This window comes from Notothenia rossii (genome assembly GCF_949606895.1).
Source record: "Notothenia rossii genome assembly, chromosome: 8".
NCBI classification, from domain to species: domain Eukaryota; kingdom Metazoa; phylum Chordata; class Actinopteri; order Perciformes; family Nototheniidae; genus Notothenia; species Notothenia rossii.
This window is the reverse complement of record NC_136906.1, coordinates 13,003,095-13,018,141: the sequence shown is the minus strand read 5'-3', so window position 1 is coordinate 13,018,141 and position 15,047 is coordinate 13,003,095. Positions and strand designations below refer to the sequence as shown.

Genomic DNA, 15,047 nt, shown 5'->3' with positions numbered 1-15,047 from the left:
AAGGTGAGGGCAGCATCATCAACAGATCCTAGGATGTTGCACAGATTTAACAATACGTCCGACCATTGGTTTAAAGCCACACAAGTATTTAGGCAGATTTGTTTTATTGTCCTCATAAAGTTGGGATTTGTTTCCGATCTAAAATTGCTAAATAGGAGGTTGCTTATTGAATTGCTAATAGGGTTGAACATTATGGTTACCCGTTACAATAGAATATCCCTAAACAGCTCTTTATATTATATTCCTTGTGATAATTAGTTTATAGTTTATTTTTGGCTGGTTAAGAAGTTGTGTATCACCACCAACATTTTTACATGTTTCCCCATTTGTATCAACATTATACATCCAGTAAACGCTTAATCTGTTGTCGAAACGCGTCCAACCAGCACTTTGAATGCTAAACCAGCAAATCCCAGTCCGGCCCTCGCTGCCTTCAGGTTCAGGAAACTCCCTGGCTGTTCTCTGTCATCCTACTCATTAAATGTGTATGCTCAGCAAAGCGTTTGCTCGCACTAGACTTAAACATCTGAGGCTCTATGGAACCGTGACTGAGGCAGGCGTGTTTTGTCATTTTCATCAAGTGTGCATTTTATTATTTTTCTCATCTCTTGAAGTACCCATCTGTGCTTCTGTACCCGGGCGCTCAAACACTGAGAGGTTTGAATGGAGAGTACAAGTGGTGTGTGTGTGTGTGTGTGTGTGTGTGTGTGTGTACAAATTGACGATAGACTTTCCAGGTGCAGCTCCCAGTGCATGAGTAATTGAATTACAGGACATGTCCAAGTATAGAGTAGCACCTTAAGAAGTACGTATAGTATGTATATAGTAGTACACACACACACACACACACACACACACACACACACACACACACACACACACACACACACACACACACACACACACACACACACACACACACACACACACACACACACACACACACACGTGTAAGCGCATAGTGTAAGCTAGTGCATAATTATTGAAAGCTTAATTCATGTAGAATCAGTATTTCAGTGAATTGAAGAGACTTTTTACACATTTTCATATCAAATTTATTGCAAATATAGAAATAGATCTTTTGTACAGAAATCGCAAAGGGAAAAAAATGTCAATGTCAGCAACAAATAATTAAAGAAAGAAAAAAAGCCAAGAATGATCCCCACCATCCAAACCTGTGTCTCTCCCTTTTGGTGTTTAAACATGAGAGTGTAGATCTGAAGCCAGCGCGGAGAGTCACATTAGATTGGGATGGAATAGGATCATGGGACTTTTGATTTAATACAGTGACAGACAGTTTAAGATCAGAAGACCCCCTGATACTGTCAACATGGCAAAAGCCCTGACACAAATGGGACATATATGGCAGAATAGTAACTAAGGTCGTATAATATTGATTCAAAAATTAGCTTTGGCCCTTGGGATCACACAGATAGTGGTTATACGTTAGCACTACAGTGATTATATTAGACGTTCGTGGTACTTTTCTAAGGGGCTATCATAACTTGAAATCCCTCTACTCCTGTTTCCTTGTATGTGTTCGTAAAAGGGATGAATGTAAATTATTTTGTAAAGGGAATTGAGTCTGAGAGATGTCAGTACAATTAATGTAAAATGTGTCACTACAGCAGAGAAATTGCAATGGTTCAACTTCTAAAAACACGCGGTTTATTATTAATATTGTAACTTGCTCAGATACGTCCTGAAGCGGTAGTTTGTGCAGTGAAGTGTGAAATTGTATCTCTAAACTCAAAGGAATTAGAGCTCAGTAGAAGTCAAATCACTGAATGCTGACTGAGCAGGTCTTGAAAGCCCTAATCCTGACTGAATAATAGTTTAATTTGGGTTTATTGCTCGGCATTATGCCTATCTTAAAAGTACACAGTTCTGCATCGTGTGTAAATAAACCTTAATACGTTTGTTGCTGCAAGGCCAAGACAATATTAGCTCTGGAACCGATCAATGCACAGACATTTAATTTCCTCAATGAGTCAAGGAAGGCCCCGCTCCCCTGCACTCTTGACAGCCATTTTTCGGAAGCCGCTGAGTTTTCAATCTCTGGCTCTGACAAGGCCCATCATTCTGACTTTGGGACTGCCACAGCACTGGACTGTGTGTTCGGAATAGCAATGGATTCCCTGCCTCTGCTGTCTGTGGGCGCAGAAAACACTAATGTTCATGAACTAATGATCAGAATGAACTGCTCTCACTGCAATGGGACGTTTTAGCCAGCTTCCCAACACTGGATCTGGCATTAGATTAATAGGAGCTATGGGTTACAGATTAGCCTCCAGTACCAATAAAACTGCCCTATCAGATAACAGCACAATTGTACCCAATTAAAACATGGCACTACAAACTGGGTTAATACTGTAATATAGCTTTGCCATGTTGACAAGCTGAGGAGAAAAGCCCCGAGGCCTCTTTAAGTTTTGGCAAAGGCTCCACCACAGGCTATACATCTCAGTTGGAGAGTCTTGTACTGTCACTGCAGAATGTAAACATGGATAGGATTTATGGCCTGCTTTTTCTGTACCGACTGTAATGCAATAACGAATCTGTCAGCAGAGGTGCAGTAGGTGTTACCAGCACACTATTGGATGGGTGCCAAATGAAATGTACTCACATCTCGGACTCCCTTAAAGCCACAACTCTGTCCACAGGAACCATTTATACTTTGTTTGTTTCACTCTGTGTTTATATTACCGTGTCTATAAAGACTTCAGTTATGAACGTAACATGTATTATAAGTTTCCATATCTGTGCAGGTGTCTATTTTTGTTGAATTAAGTTGAGAAACAGTCTTTTCCGTGCACGCAAAAGGCTTTTCAGCAGTTAAAAGTCTTGAAAAAAAAAGAGAAATAACTGACTTACAACAGACGATGTTAGATGAATTTGATCAACTACTTGGCTAGAAAACCAGCAGGCTGTGAGAGGAGAGGATGGGAATGAAAATCTGTGATTTAGCTAACAGTGAGTGGGCTGCGTCTGGGGGAGAAGCTGCTGATGCTGCATTGATTTAAGAGTGACGTCTAACTGATGGATTTGGATTAGGTTAATACCATTAAACAATACCTGCTGTGTGTGTTTACACCGATGACTCTTCTTTGAACCTATCCTGTCATGTGGTATGTCTCTAATCGTAACTTGTTGGGAATTTTTTTTCTCTCTATGAAGCAGGCCTCTTAGATAAAGAGACAAATACAACCACAAACTGTGACAGGGCCTCGCCTCGGGCCAAAGAAGATAGCTTTGCATGTCTGCCATGGAGAATAATCGTTGTAATGGAGAAGAACAGAATGCAGTTTCTCAGAACAGATGGATGTGAACACCCACAAGCCTCAGACATTTTTACCCCCTTTGCACTGCACTCGCCACCAGCCTGTGGCTCAAATATGATGGTAGCTGAAGTGTCAGTATATTATACAATCACCCAAATGAAAAACCAATAGGTTAGAATGTAAATAGAAAACGTCACAGAGAATAAAAAAACGGCTTAAAAACCTAAATGTTCAAATCAAACGGTACTTGACAATATTGTTTTTTAGCCCCTATAGTTTCTGTTTTTCAATGTACGTCCACTCAACAATATATTTTTCTCTCAAAAAATACAGGGAATCATGCAAATATAACAACTTTTCTTTTATGTAATACACTATGTTAAGCTTTCTCTGCTCATAAACCTTTAACATATATCATTGCAAGTACTAAAAGTCAATCCCTTGGTTCCCAATAACCAACCGCCCCACCCGCAAAAAGAAAAACCCTAACAAAGTAAACAAAGACAAACAGCCAACTGAAAAAAGAGAAACACACGGACATATCAAGAGATCAGGCCGAGTATAAAACATCCATAGAAGCATTTTTTTAACCGTAGCATTTTTTTCTTTCTTTTATATAGTGTACAAAATTCACAGATATTTCACAGATTCTTTAAGTCTTTTGTCCGTCTTTGGAAACTAAACATTGCAGTTAATGCATACATGTAAATAAACGTGTCAGTGTACTAATCAGGTGGCAAACAATAGCCTATTTTGGCTTTCTTTCAGGATTTGCAACTGCTCTTCTGCTCAAAGAAATTATTTAGAATCACCAGAGCTTTCTCAACCTTAAAAATGACAGGTATAGGTTTAATCCTTTTTCCAGCATGCTAAAACATGAACGGGTTGGACATGAGTACTCTGCTATATTTTAATGAAGACATCTAGTCGTTTGTGAATATTTCCAACATCAAAATGTCAGGCTTCTCATTGTAGATTTAAAAACTGCTTGGCAGGTGTAAAGGCAGCGTTGGCAGTGTTAAGCCAGTCAGAGCTGCCTCATTAAAGAATGACCAACAAAGCAGTCACGCCAAGACATATTTCATTTGTCTCAAATCACTTCCTTTCTTTGTATTTTAGATGAATACAGTTTGGCATTAAAGCAACATTTCACAAAATGTGTTTAACATTTTCAACACATCTTATTATGCCTTCTGTAGCTTTCATGAACGGTGTTTTCATTAAATGTTTTAGAATATCCACAAAGGCAATCTCCCGCACAGCAATATATCAAACTTAATAGACCATTAGATAAAAGGTCTGAAGATACCAAATTAAATGATTTTCAAACTATTCTCAGTAGATATACCCGTCTGTCACCTGCCATGAAATTAAGTGGAAATGAAGCTGGCTTAAAAAAAACGAGGGATGCTTTCAGTTTTCAGAAGTGCTGAAGTTTTTGAATATCTTTTAAGACCGGTCCCCACAGTATTCTTTGTTATGTGTGTGACTCTATCCTTCTGTGTGTGTGTGTGTGTGTGTGTGTGTGTGTGTGTGTGTTCTTTTTCTTGCAGCAACATGAATCATCCCCCTGAATCATGCACGGTTAGTCTTAGTGTAGCCATGCTTCCACATCCTTTATCCCAGATGTCTGCGTGCATTAAGCCAAAAATCCCCTTCCCATTGCTATCTTTTCTTTGAAGACCTTGCCCCTTACCTGCCTTTCAGGAAAATAGTCATTTTTAATTTAGTCAGACTGTGACTCATTCTGGCTCACTTTTGTATTTTCCATGTTTGACGACTACTCTTGCCGTGTGTGTGTGTGTGTGTGTGGGTGTGTTTGTTGTGGCGGGAAACAGGTTTAAAAACACTCTCCGGCCACATAATAAACCACATGTAGAAAATAGGTTTGCTGTTGGTGTGATGGTGTCAACATCGGTTATTCAACACGTTATAATTAAAGAATTACTTAACATTGTGGAATGTTTTCTCATGTGCTGGATCTTGATTGTCTAATCCACTTTCCTCTTGGTTACATAATAGAATATATTACTTCTGTGGTTTAGAAATAAGAATAAATTATACAAGTTTGTATACATTTGTCTGGCCTCCTTGTAAGAAGATGATCAAGTAAATCATTACAGATTACATCCAAATGATGATTATCACTCGTAAAAAGCAAAGTCTCACTTTGATTGAGATTGCTTAAATGACGCATGGCATGGATGAAAAGTGGAGTGTAACATGGGAGGACGGAAAACTTTTACTCTGGTCTTTACTAATGAAAGCATTTAGCAACTCAGAAACTGATTAGACATAAGCCCACACCCCATTTTGGGCTGTAATTCATTATTTATACAACTACATTTTAGTTTAATCAGGCCGGACTGGTTAAAAGATAGCATCAAAGAAATACAATTAGAAACCATCTGTGGTTTTTTGTGGTAAAGACAGATAGGGGAAGCAACCCGAGCCAGCCACCCACAGAAAGGATGATACATTAATGGCACATTAGAGGGCTTTCTCACGTCTAGCTTTCCTGTGGCTGTGAGACAAACAACAAGGACGGTGCTACAAAAAGGACCATTGATCACTGAGTGAGCCTCCCTCCAGGGGTTCAACAAGGATATGAGCAGCATGGGAAGGAAGAGAAGGCTTTTTCTGTTTGATGCTGGCTTTGTGGCACAAAAACAGGTAGAAGGACACGGCTAATGCTTTGAGAAATATCACCGGTCCTTTTTGTAATTTGATCATTCAGATGGAGAGTTAATCAAACCGGATGTTATCGGTTTTATCCAAAGCTGTCCCGTGCAGTGACAATTCAAAAACATAATTACATTTGGATCCTCTATGATTATCATGTGGTCATTTTGGCAGAAGGCTTTCAAGTGATTATCAAGGTTGAGAAACACAATATCCTTTAAAACAATTGCACTAATTTGAGCTATTGTGAAACGGTGTTCATTAAATCATTGGCACTTCTCCCTCTAGCGCGTTCTTTGTTGGGCTGGTAATGCTGTGTCATAATACAAATCTGTGAATAACAAATCTGTGAATAACATTTGAGCAGAAGAGCAGTTGCACATACATTCGTACCCCCCTGAAAATCAGTTTCCTTTGCAAATATGCGTGTGTTAAATATATTAATTAAAATAGAAAATGTATTAAATAAAAAAGTCCTCCATCAAAACAGTAATATCCAGGATTTTCTGTCAAATAGATCATGTCAGATTGATGAACAGCTGTAATGATGAGCAATCCTGATATTACTGAACATTTCTAAATTGGCTGTAACGCTTTTCCTCAGTGTCCATGTCTGTAAACGTATTATGGCAGTTGAGGATCTGGGAACCAGTTTTCTTCAGTGGGATTGAGAACTCCAAAAAGAAAATCCTTTTCTTCTGATTTGTCTTGAGTCAATCACAGTAAAAACAAGCTCCTTTGGAAACGTTCTTATCTCAGGTAATTGGAGACGAGTGGGAGACATTTCCAAGACTGTCTGTTCATCACATGGTGCTTTACCATAAAAAGAAGGCGGATAAGGTGGTCCATCCTAGAAATGCGATTTTTTTAAAAAGGTGACCATGAGGCTCTTGAATCCATCAATTGTAAACACTCACATCAGAACACTGACTCCAAGGGGCGATGACCTCTGACCCTGACGGTATGCACACATCTTTATAAGACAAGGAAAAGGAGACAGAGATAGATTCATGAAAACAAAGAGAGAGGGAGAAAAACATAGATCAATATGGGGGGGGGGGGGATCATTACATACCACCCTTCACATTTTGACATACTCAGTCCTGTTCAACCTGGATTTTTTTCCGAGGATTCAAATGCACGCTAAAAAAAAAAAATCAACAAATTTAAAAAATAAGAAAAGCATTGTTGATACGTGTCGAACAGACTCCCATCCTATTACCTTTGCCTGTAAAGAAGGGCAATCTCTTTCTGTTACTATCTGATCAAACACAACAGGAAGTGTCTCATGCTGAACCATCGGAACCATGGGAGCAGGGAAGGTAGTGGGAGATGGATCAACAGAAAAGGAGTGAGATAAACGATGTTGAATAAAGCCCTGAACAAAAATGTGGTGCAAGGACCTCTGATTCAGTTTTTCACATTTTTCGGGTATGATCTCAGATTGTGTATGTCAGCAGTTGAAGGAAAAAAATCCAAAGGCTACACAGCACTTTGGGAAAGCAGGATGCCTTTTGCCAGAATGCCTGGAAATAACACTATCATTAGGAAAATCACAAGTACATGGTTTTATAGAAAAGGCCAGATGGGTGGATAATACTATACAAGAATGGAGATTACCGTAGATTATGGCTGTGTTAGCAAGAGGCACTGCACTACTGTGGTATGTATGTCTGAGCATTAATGGACAATTATATTAACATTGTTGAGATTTATACATTTGTCCATGCCTTTTAATATTCTAGTATTGTTTAGACTCTAACAACCAGCCAATAGGCAATATATGACAATTATTAATTTAGGTAAATTTGGGCACATACAATATATTCTGACAAGGCATGCCAATACCCACTTACACTAACCACTGTGTACCACACAGCCACACACACACACACACACACACACACACACACACAATCAGGAGGCGTAAAGTGCGAGCGAGCATGCCTGTCACATGTTGGCTGATTACGTTATCAATAGACAACAATAGCATTGATTTCGAGAAAAGAACAGACATGTTGGCAGTAATTAGAAGTGTCCTTTCCCTCTGTGCCTCATCCCGTTTTTAATGTTAGGCAAAAGGATTTGGAATGTACTCCAGTGCTTACATTGAATGGTGCAAATAGATTTCCCCCCTAACCTGCTTGTCATCTACTTACATTCACAGTGGCTGCAGGAAAAAATAAAAATATTTATATCCTTGCTTTTCCTTCTTTTGTTCTCTTAAACCCTCACTTTCAATTTCTCCTGTTCCATTGTCACGTATATTACATGTTTTCTATGGGGATTGTGTGAGCTCATCTGTCACATGGTTAAATCTTTCTATTGTACAGGTAAGTAGCATTTAAATATATTCATAAATAAAAATGATTTTGCTTTCTGTTCTTCAAATCACACTCTATATCATTACATGGGCAAATGCTGCGTAGAACAAATAAGGACATTTGCAGGACAACATTCTTTACACCACTCATTGAACCATGCGTGTTGGAAAGATGAACACTTCAGAGTGAAATTAAAGTATTATTTTTAGCACTTTAATCTCTTTCTCCCTCATGTTTTCTTTATGATACAGGACCTTAAAGCCCTCTCGACTGCTTTCTCGCTCTCCATGTTGTTGATTTCTTTCCCTTTTCTCATTTCTTTCTGTGTGACAGACGCTATTGACATGCAAATACCTCATCCGCATGAAAAGAGATAGGGTCTGCATTTGAAAACTGTGTTCACTAAACGGCATGCTGTCACTTGACAACAGAGCACAGATCCCACCATCCATAGTCTCCCTTTGCCTCGAAGTCTAAACATATCCACGGGTAAATTGACACAGCACCCAAAACCAAATAGGAAACAACATCTTGGATCACAACAGCTTATAATGAAGGATATCAGCATTTACCTTCTGCGATTATCCATAGATGGAAATGTGGCACTGATAAAGACGCTCCGTCTGATCACTGAAAAGTACAGTTTTACACAGTTGGAAATACTTTCTGTGCTATAAATAAAACCCACAAACACTTAATGAGAATGATCCAGAAATAGTGCTACAACAAAGTGTCAAATAAAACACCATAATGATTCTCGAATCCCAGGCACAGTTTCACAGTCCTTGCTTGAGCACAATATTCTATACACCTAGCATGCCAAAAAACATAACAAAGGCGACGTTTTGTCCTCAATGTTCTCGACAATATCCTCGTATCCTTTCTCTAGCCTACAGGCATGAAAGGAAATTATCCAAAGCATTTTTTCCCACAATGCCTATCTCTGGTCCCAAAGTCACAACTTCTGCTGTGCGGACACCCCTTTCCAGTAATCAAGGATGTCATGCAGGTCCTCGCCTTTAGCGAACTGCACCTTTTTTCTAAGGGCGTTTCCGGCCGTCACGTAACAGGCCTCGTCGCGCTGGCCTTTCCGGTAAGGACGAAAACGCTCCCAAATCCGCAGTGAGCTCTCTGAGGAGTACTCTGGGCTGGAGGAGTAGCCGGAATAACTGGAATGGTGGCGGGCGGGCGAAAGCTGGGAGTAAGATGCTGCATCCCTGCGGGAGCGCGTCAGGGGCTTGAGGAAGGAAACCCTCTGGGCTGGGGAGCCTTGGTGGGAGCCTTCATAATACAGAGCTGGGACGGAGTGGCGGTGCTCCGAGCAGTGGTAGTCCTGCTGCACCTCCAGCTGCTGCTGCTGCTGCTGCTGCTGCTGCTGCTGCTGCTGCTGCTGTTGGTGTATTTTCTGTTGTTGATGGTAATGGTTTTGCTTCTGGTTGTCCTGATGTTGGGCACCACCAACACCACCACTGTCACAACCACCACCACCACCCCCTCCACCGCAGCTCCCACTCCCCACTAAGGGCAGCCGTTCAAGGGGCTCCCCACAGCCCACGGGACTGGCTCTGTCTTGGTACTGCGGCTGTTTACAGCCATCTGGGCTCCGAGGCTCAGAGACTTCCAGGCTATACACCCTGGCTCCTCCACGTTCCCTGTCCCGACCCATGGACCCACAAGAGGTGGTGCTGGACTGTTTCTTGACAGAATTTGCTATAATCACAGCTGCATCTGCACTCATTTGCCGCTGGATGGGACGTACAGCAGAGGCTGGTGGAGGAGGCCTGTAGGGGGGACTGACGACGAAGCCACCACCACTGATCCCTGGGCGCTCACAGAGAGGGGCATTCAAGGCAGGGAGTGGAGGTGGAGGGGGTATTTTGGTGGGAGCACTGACTTGGCACGAATCTGACAACCCTTGGGAGAGTGGGATTAGGCCACGAGTCAGAGAGGACGTGCTGGTGGGGGGAGGGGAGGTGGGATTGGAGCAGGCTGTAGGGTTATTAGAGACCCCTGAAGCAGCGACTGCTGCCGCATCCAGCTTCAGTGCATCGATGCAGTTGTTTATGATCTGGTTAACCTTGTCCACCTCCATGGCAATAGTGGAAATCTCAGATGCAGAGCCACGTCCGTCATCATCTGAGTCATCTCCTACATCAGTTCCATCATCGTCCCTCATGTCCATCCCTACATGACCACCATCTCCCAATCGCTCCATCCCGGCCCCACCAGTTCGGACATCCATATAGTTTCCTTTACTTGTAGCAAGGGCCTCTGAAAAGGCAGTAGCCATCTTTTCCACTTGTGGGATGGAGGACAGCCTGGAGGAACTGGTGTTTGCTGAGTGGAGCATTCCCGAGCTAGAGGATTGGGACATGGGAAGTTTGCCTCCATGGTGGTGCTGATACTGGTGATGTTCTCTGGACTGCTCCTGAAGCTTGTGGACTGCCATTGGATCGTTGGCCACTGCTGCTGCCACTTCTGGTCCATAGCGCATTTCTAGTATAGTTTTCTTGACACAGATGGACTTCCTCTTGTCGTCATGCCTCCGTTTCTTACGGAGACAATAGTAGACTAAGCCTAAAATAATGAGCATGCCAAAAAGGCAGCCCACAATGGTCATGATGTAGTGAGTAGTGGTGGAAGGCGTGGGGGGCAGGTCATCTTGATTTTGAGCTCGAGTGGCAAACTGGAGGCAGGTGTGGTTGTAACGTTGAGAGTTCCGTATGGATGCTACACAGAAGGTATAATTGGTGTGTGGCTTGAGCTTGTCGAGGGTAATCTTCTCCTTCTTGTTCTTCAAATTCATAACGTCAGACACATATGTGTGGTTGTATTGTGTAAGAATATACATTTTGCTGTAGGGCCTTGGAATCTGTACAAGGAGAGAGGCTGAGGACAAAGAGACATGATGAAGCTTGATACTGGGACTGTTTTCACTGGAAGAGGGGGTGGGCTGATTGTTTGGCCCAATAGCCCCAAACATCTCTGGTCCGATCCCAGAAGGACCATCCAGATCTGGTGGGAGTGAAGTCATCCCTGGAATCATCACTCCATCTCTGCAGTGATGGTACAAGATGTTTTTAGCATTTCGACCAGCATGGCCAGCGGCGATGAGTAAAGGGTAGCCAAACATTTCCCGGGGCGTCTCACACTGGAGGCGGTCGTAGGTGTGTGTTACATTGTTGAAGGACTCCAACCAGGTGAGGAAGCTGTAGAGCTCACAGCCGCAGTGGAATGGGTTTGCTGCCAGTTCACACACCATGAGTCGATTGAGAACCTTGAACGTAGATGGGTCAATGCGGCCAAGTCGGTTGGAAGACAGGTCAATGCTGCTGAGGCTAGGGCACTCCCAGAAGGCATTGCTGTCAATAACTTCAATGAGGTTGTGCTGGAGGAAGAGGCATTGCATCCGTCCGAGTCCTCTCATCATACCCTCAGTTAAGTTGGTAATCTTGTTGTAACCGAGCTGGAGAACCTGAGAAAAAAACACAAAGGAGCATTTGATCATTTCATTTCTTTTTTAGATTTTTGACATTTCTTCGACATAAGCACGTATAGGGAAATGGGCTTACGTTGACAACTCATTTGATTGTCTAACTGTGTCCAGTTGACTATTTAAGCAAGTAATTTGTTAAGTTGTTGTGCCAATCATTGAGGTTGTGTACTTTAACTAGGAGATCTGGAGAACTTATAAGTATAAAACATTAGTACACTCAACCCTACGTCTGAGTGGTTAGTTTAATTATGTCGGGAACTCAAGTTATTGAGGAACATTTTGTTACCATCACTCATAATACTACTCAATAATCTTGGTCTCCCTCTTATGCATTTTCATGCGTTCAGCTAAAATATCATTACAATCAACTCAGTTTCATAATTAACGAGAACAATTCACTGAAATGTAGTTATGGAAGTAATTATTTACAATGAATCGAATCAAGCTCAAGCTGTTAGCTGTCGTAAAGTGAAAGTCCTAGACTCAATCTAAGGTGTAATGCATTGTGTGCATTTATAGTGTTCAGCTCAAAGCTTTTATCATTCATTCCTCATTCACCTGTAGGTTGGCTTGTCCTGCAAAGGCTCCATCCTCGATATGGCTGATTTCATTCTTGGTGAGGTTGAGGTCAGTCAGGTTGGTGAAGCGAAACATAGAGGTGAAGAGCACAGCTTTCAACTTGTTCTCATTCAATCTCAAGTCATGGACAGTGTTGTTGATGTGCTGGGGGATTGTCTCGTACGGCGGCTGGTTCTGACTGCAGATAGCAAGCCACACATAGCCTTTGTCCCCCTCAATGAGCCAGCAGTCTCCATTGACCATGTGGGGAAAGTGGGAGAAGAGTAGGAGGGAGGGGACAAGAAGAAAAAGAAGAGTGGAGGTGGTAAAAGCACCCTGCATGATGCCGGTGAACAGAAATCAAAGATGGGAAGCTAGAATATATAGGAGAAAATGTTGGGGCAGGCAGGAGAGGAGGTTGTTTTGTTGGAGAAAGGGAAGCAACAATGGTTGCTCGGAAAGGATTTCCAAAAATGAAAAGGGTCTGGGCTGGTTGCTGAAAAAAGGGGTGAAGGCTTCACAATGCCAGTCACAGCTGTATGGTCATCTTGGTGATTAGCAGGGGATCCATGTTATGTCATATCTGGTTGGGCTGCAATGTGGGGTGACACAGCTTGTCTTCATAGTCTCTCCTTCAGCTTCAGCTGTGACTCACGCAAGTGGATGGAACCTTGGAATAGTGGAGAATCTAGAAAGGGAATAAAAAAGAGAGAAATATGTTTATTACCTCCTATCTTTGTTATTTGTATTGCAGTGTTTTACATATATGATATTAATGGCACTTTTGTACTGAAGAATGAATACATAAACACAGTTGAATCATGAATCAAAATAAATGCAAAATTAATTCAGATCACACCAAATTCATTTAACATTTCATTTTCTCATGATGGACCCCATTTACGGAAACCTGCAGGCGTCCAAAAACTAATCTCAATTGTCTTCGGGGCTTGTTTCACTCTTTTTTTCGTTAGCTGGTATTCTTTCTCATCGTGTTCATATTTCACACGCTGCATTGCCCCAACAGCTCCCCTTTTAGCATTAGTCATCCCCCCTTGGTCCCCCACTTGGTAATGCTATGAGGTCATCTAGCTTGCGCCGATACCTACATGCACGCACCTGCCAATCCTCCTCAGTCCTCAGGGGAGGATATATTTTTTTAAACACAAAGTGCAGCAACAATCACCCAAATTCTGACAACACATTGCCACAGACAATCCTTGTTATTTCACCATCCTGCCAAACGTAAGCTCTCTATCCCATCTGCATGTCATCTGAATAGCAGTCAAGCGTTTACATAAGGAGAGGATTAGCTGCCTGTTGCATCATGGCAGACATTGTCCTCTTGCCGGCTCAGTAGCTGGGTAGACACACAATTACACCCACATTACACACATGGAATCTAAAATGCACACATGGTTCTCAAACCTACATGTGCGTGTGTAAACGTATGAACTCAAACTCATGCATGTCCTCAAGAGTATGTTTCTAGGCTCAGGGGAACTTGTACACATTGAATGCTATGAGGATGTTTTTTTAACCAACACACTGACGGAAAGCTGACTATAATTGTACAAAAGGTTCACCCAATGTGAAGACTCATGATGGGAGACATTTAATCCATTGCTATAGGCCAAACCCTCATTCATATTATAGTTTGAAAGCTTGTTTAGAGCAGCTGGCAGTTAAGTTGTATGTCCTTGACCTCAAGTAAGTGATGTGTTTGTTAGCAAACAGTACAGTGAAGTAATAGGTTTACCAACAGTGTATATAATTAGTAGTAAGTGTATACTAGAGGCAGCCTTTATCTGTGTAACAGTAGCTGTACTTATAATTGTGGTTTAGTTAATGCTGATGTTTCACACACTCACACACACAATATTGTTGTTTACGTTCCAAACTAGTAAGAGCTTCATTCAATTCATATTAAACGTTTTGTTATCTACTACGAGTCATACGTATGTCATCCCATCTCTCCTTAGTTTGACAGTCCCTCAATTCCCATCAATATTCCATGAAACAAATTAAATTCTCTCTCTCTCTCTCTCTCTCGCTCTCTCGCTCTCTCTCTCTCTCTCTCTCTCTCGCTCTCTCTCTCGCTCTCTCTCGCTCTCTCTCTCTCTAGAGGTGACAGGAGAGAACCAGGTCCATCCTCTTTTTTTTAAATCCACTTATTACAGAAAATGGTGCCGCCTAAAGCATGTTGGAAATGGCCCATTATCATGTAGATCTCATGAACTTATGCACCTGCTACATTACCTGTTTCCGCTCACAGGCAGACACAGAGCAAAAAAGAACATTTGGTTGTCAATGTGTTTGACAGATTGATAAAACAGATGGAGACAACGCTACATCAAAATGCGGCTAATCTGGTCATGAGTAGAAAGCTAGAAAACAGGTGTGAATGACAGATGAATTGCGTCGATCAATGAAGCCACCCTCACCAATTTCATTAAACACACATTTGTCCCTGAATGCGCTCAAAAGACCAATTTGTGTCATCATGTTTTGTTTTTGGCTTAACACATCAGAAAAGTATCAAATTGTTGTTCAATGTTGTTGTCCATTAAAGGGCTCTTGTAACAGAGATACCATTACCTAAAATATCCCCAAAAATCTTTGCCCTTAACTCTTTACGTACCATCCGCACATATTACAGCTCCAGTCATTGTGTACAACATGACACCTGTCCTAATCTCTACACAG

At 41.8% G+C, this 15,047-nt stretch overlaps 1 protein-coding gene across 1 annotated transcript in view; it reads right to left on the bottom strand.

The window, feature by feature from the left end:
• Window positions 1-3,623: 3,623 nt before the first annotated feature.
• elfn2b (extracellular leucine-rich repeat and fibronectin type III domain containing 2b) overlaps window positions 3,624-15,047 on the bottom strand; it is a 45,424-nt gene continuing 34,000 nt past the window's right edge. The window contains exons 2-3 of the mRNA XM_079644532.1: window positions 12,342-13,029; window positions 3,624-11,762 (exon numbers count right to left, since the gene is read on the bottom strand). Coding sequence (XP_079500658.1) covers window positions 9,243-11,762; window positions 12,342-12,683 — 2,862 coding nt within the window. The 5' untranslated portion in view covers window positions 12,684-13,029 and the 3' untranslated portion in view covers window positions 3,624-9,242. The remainder of the gene's footprint in view (window positions 11,763-12,341; window positions 13,030-15,047) is intronic.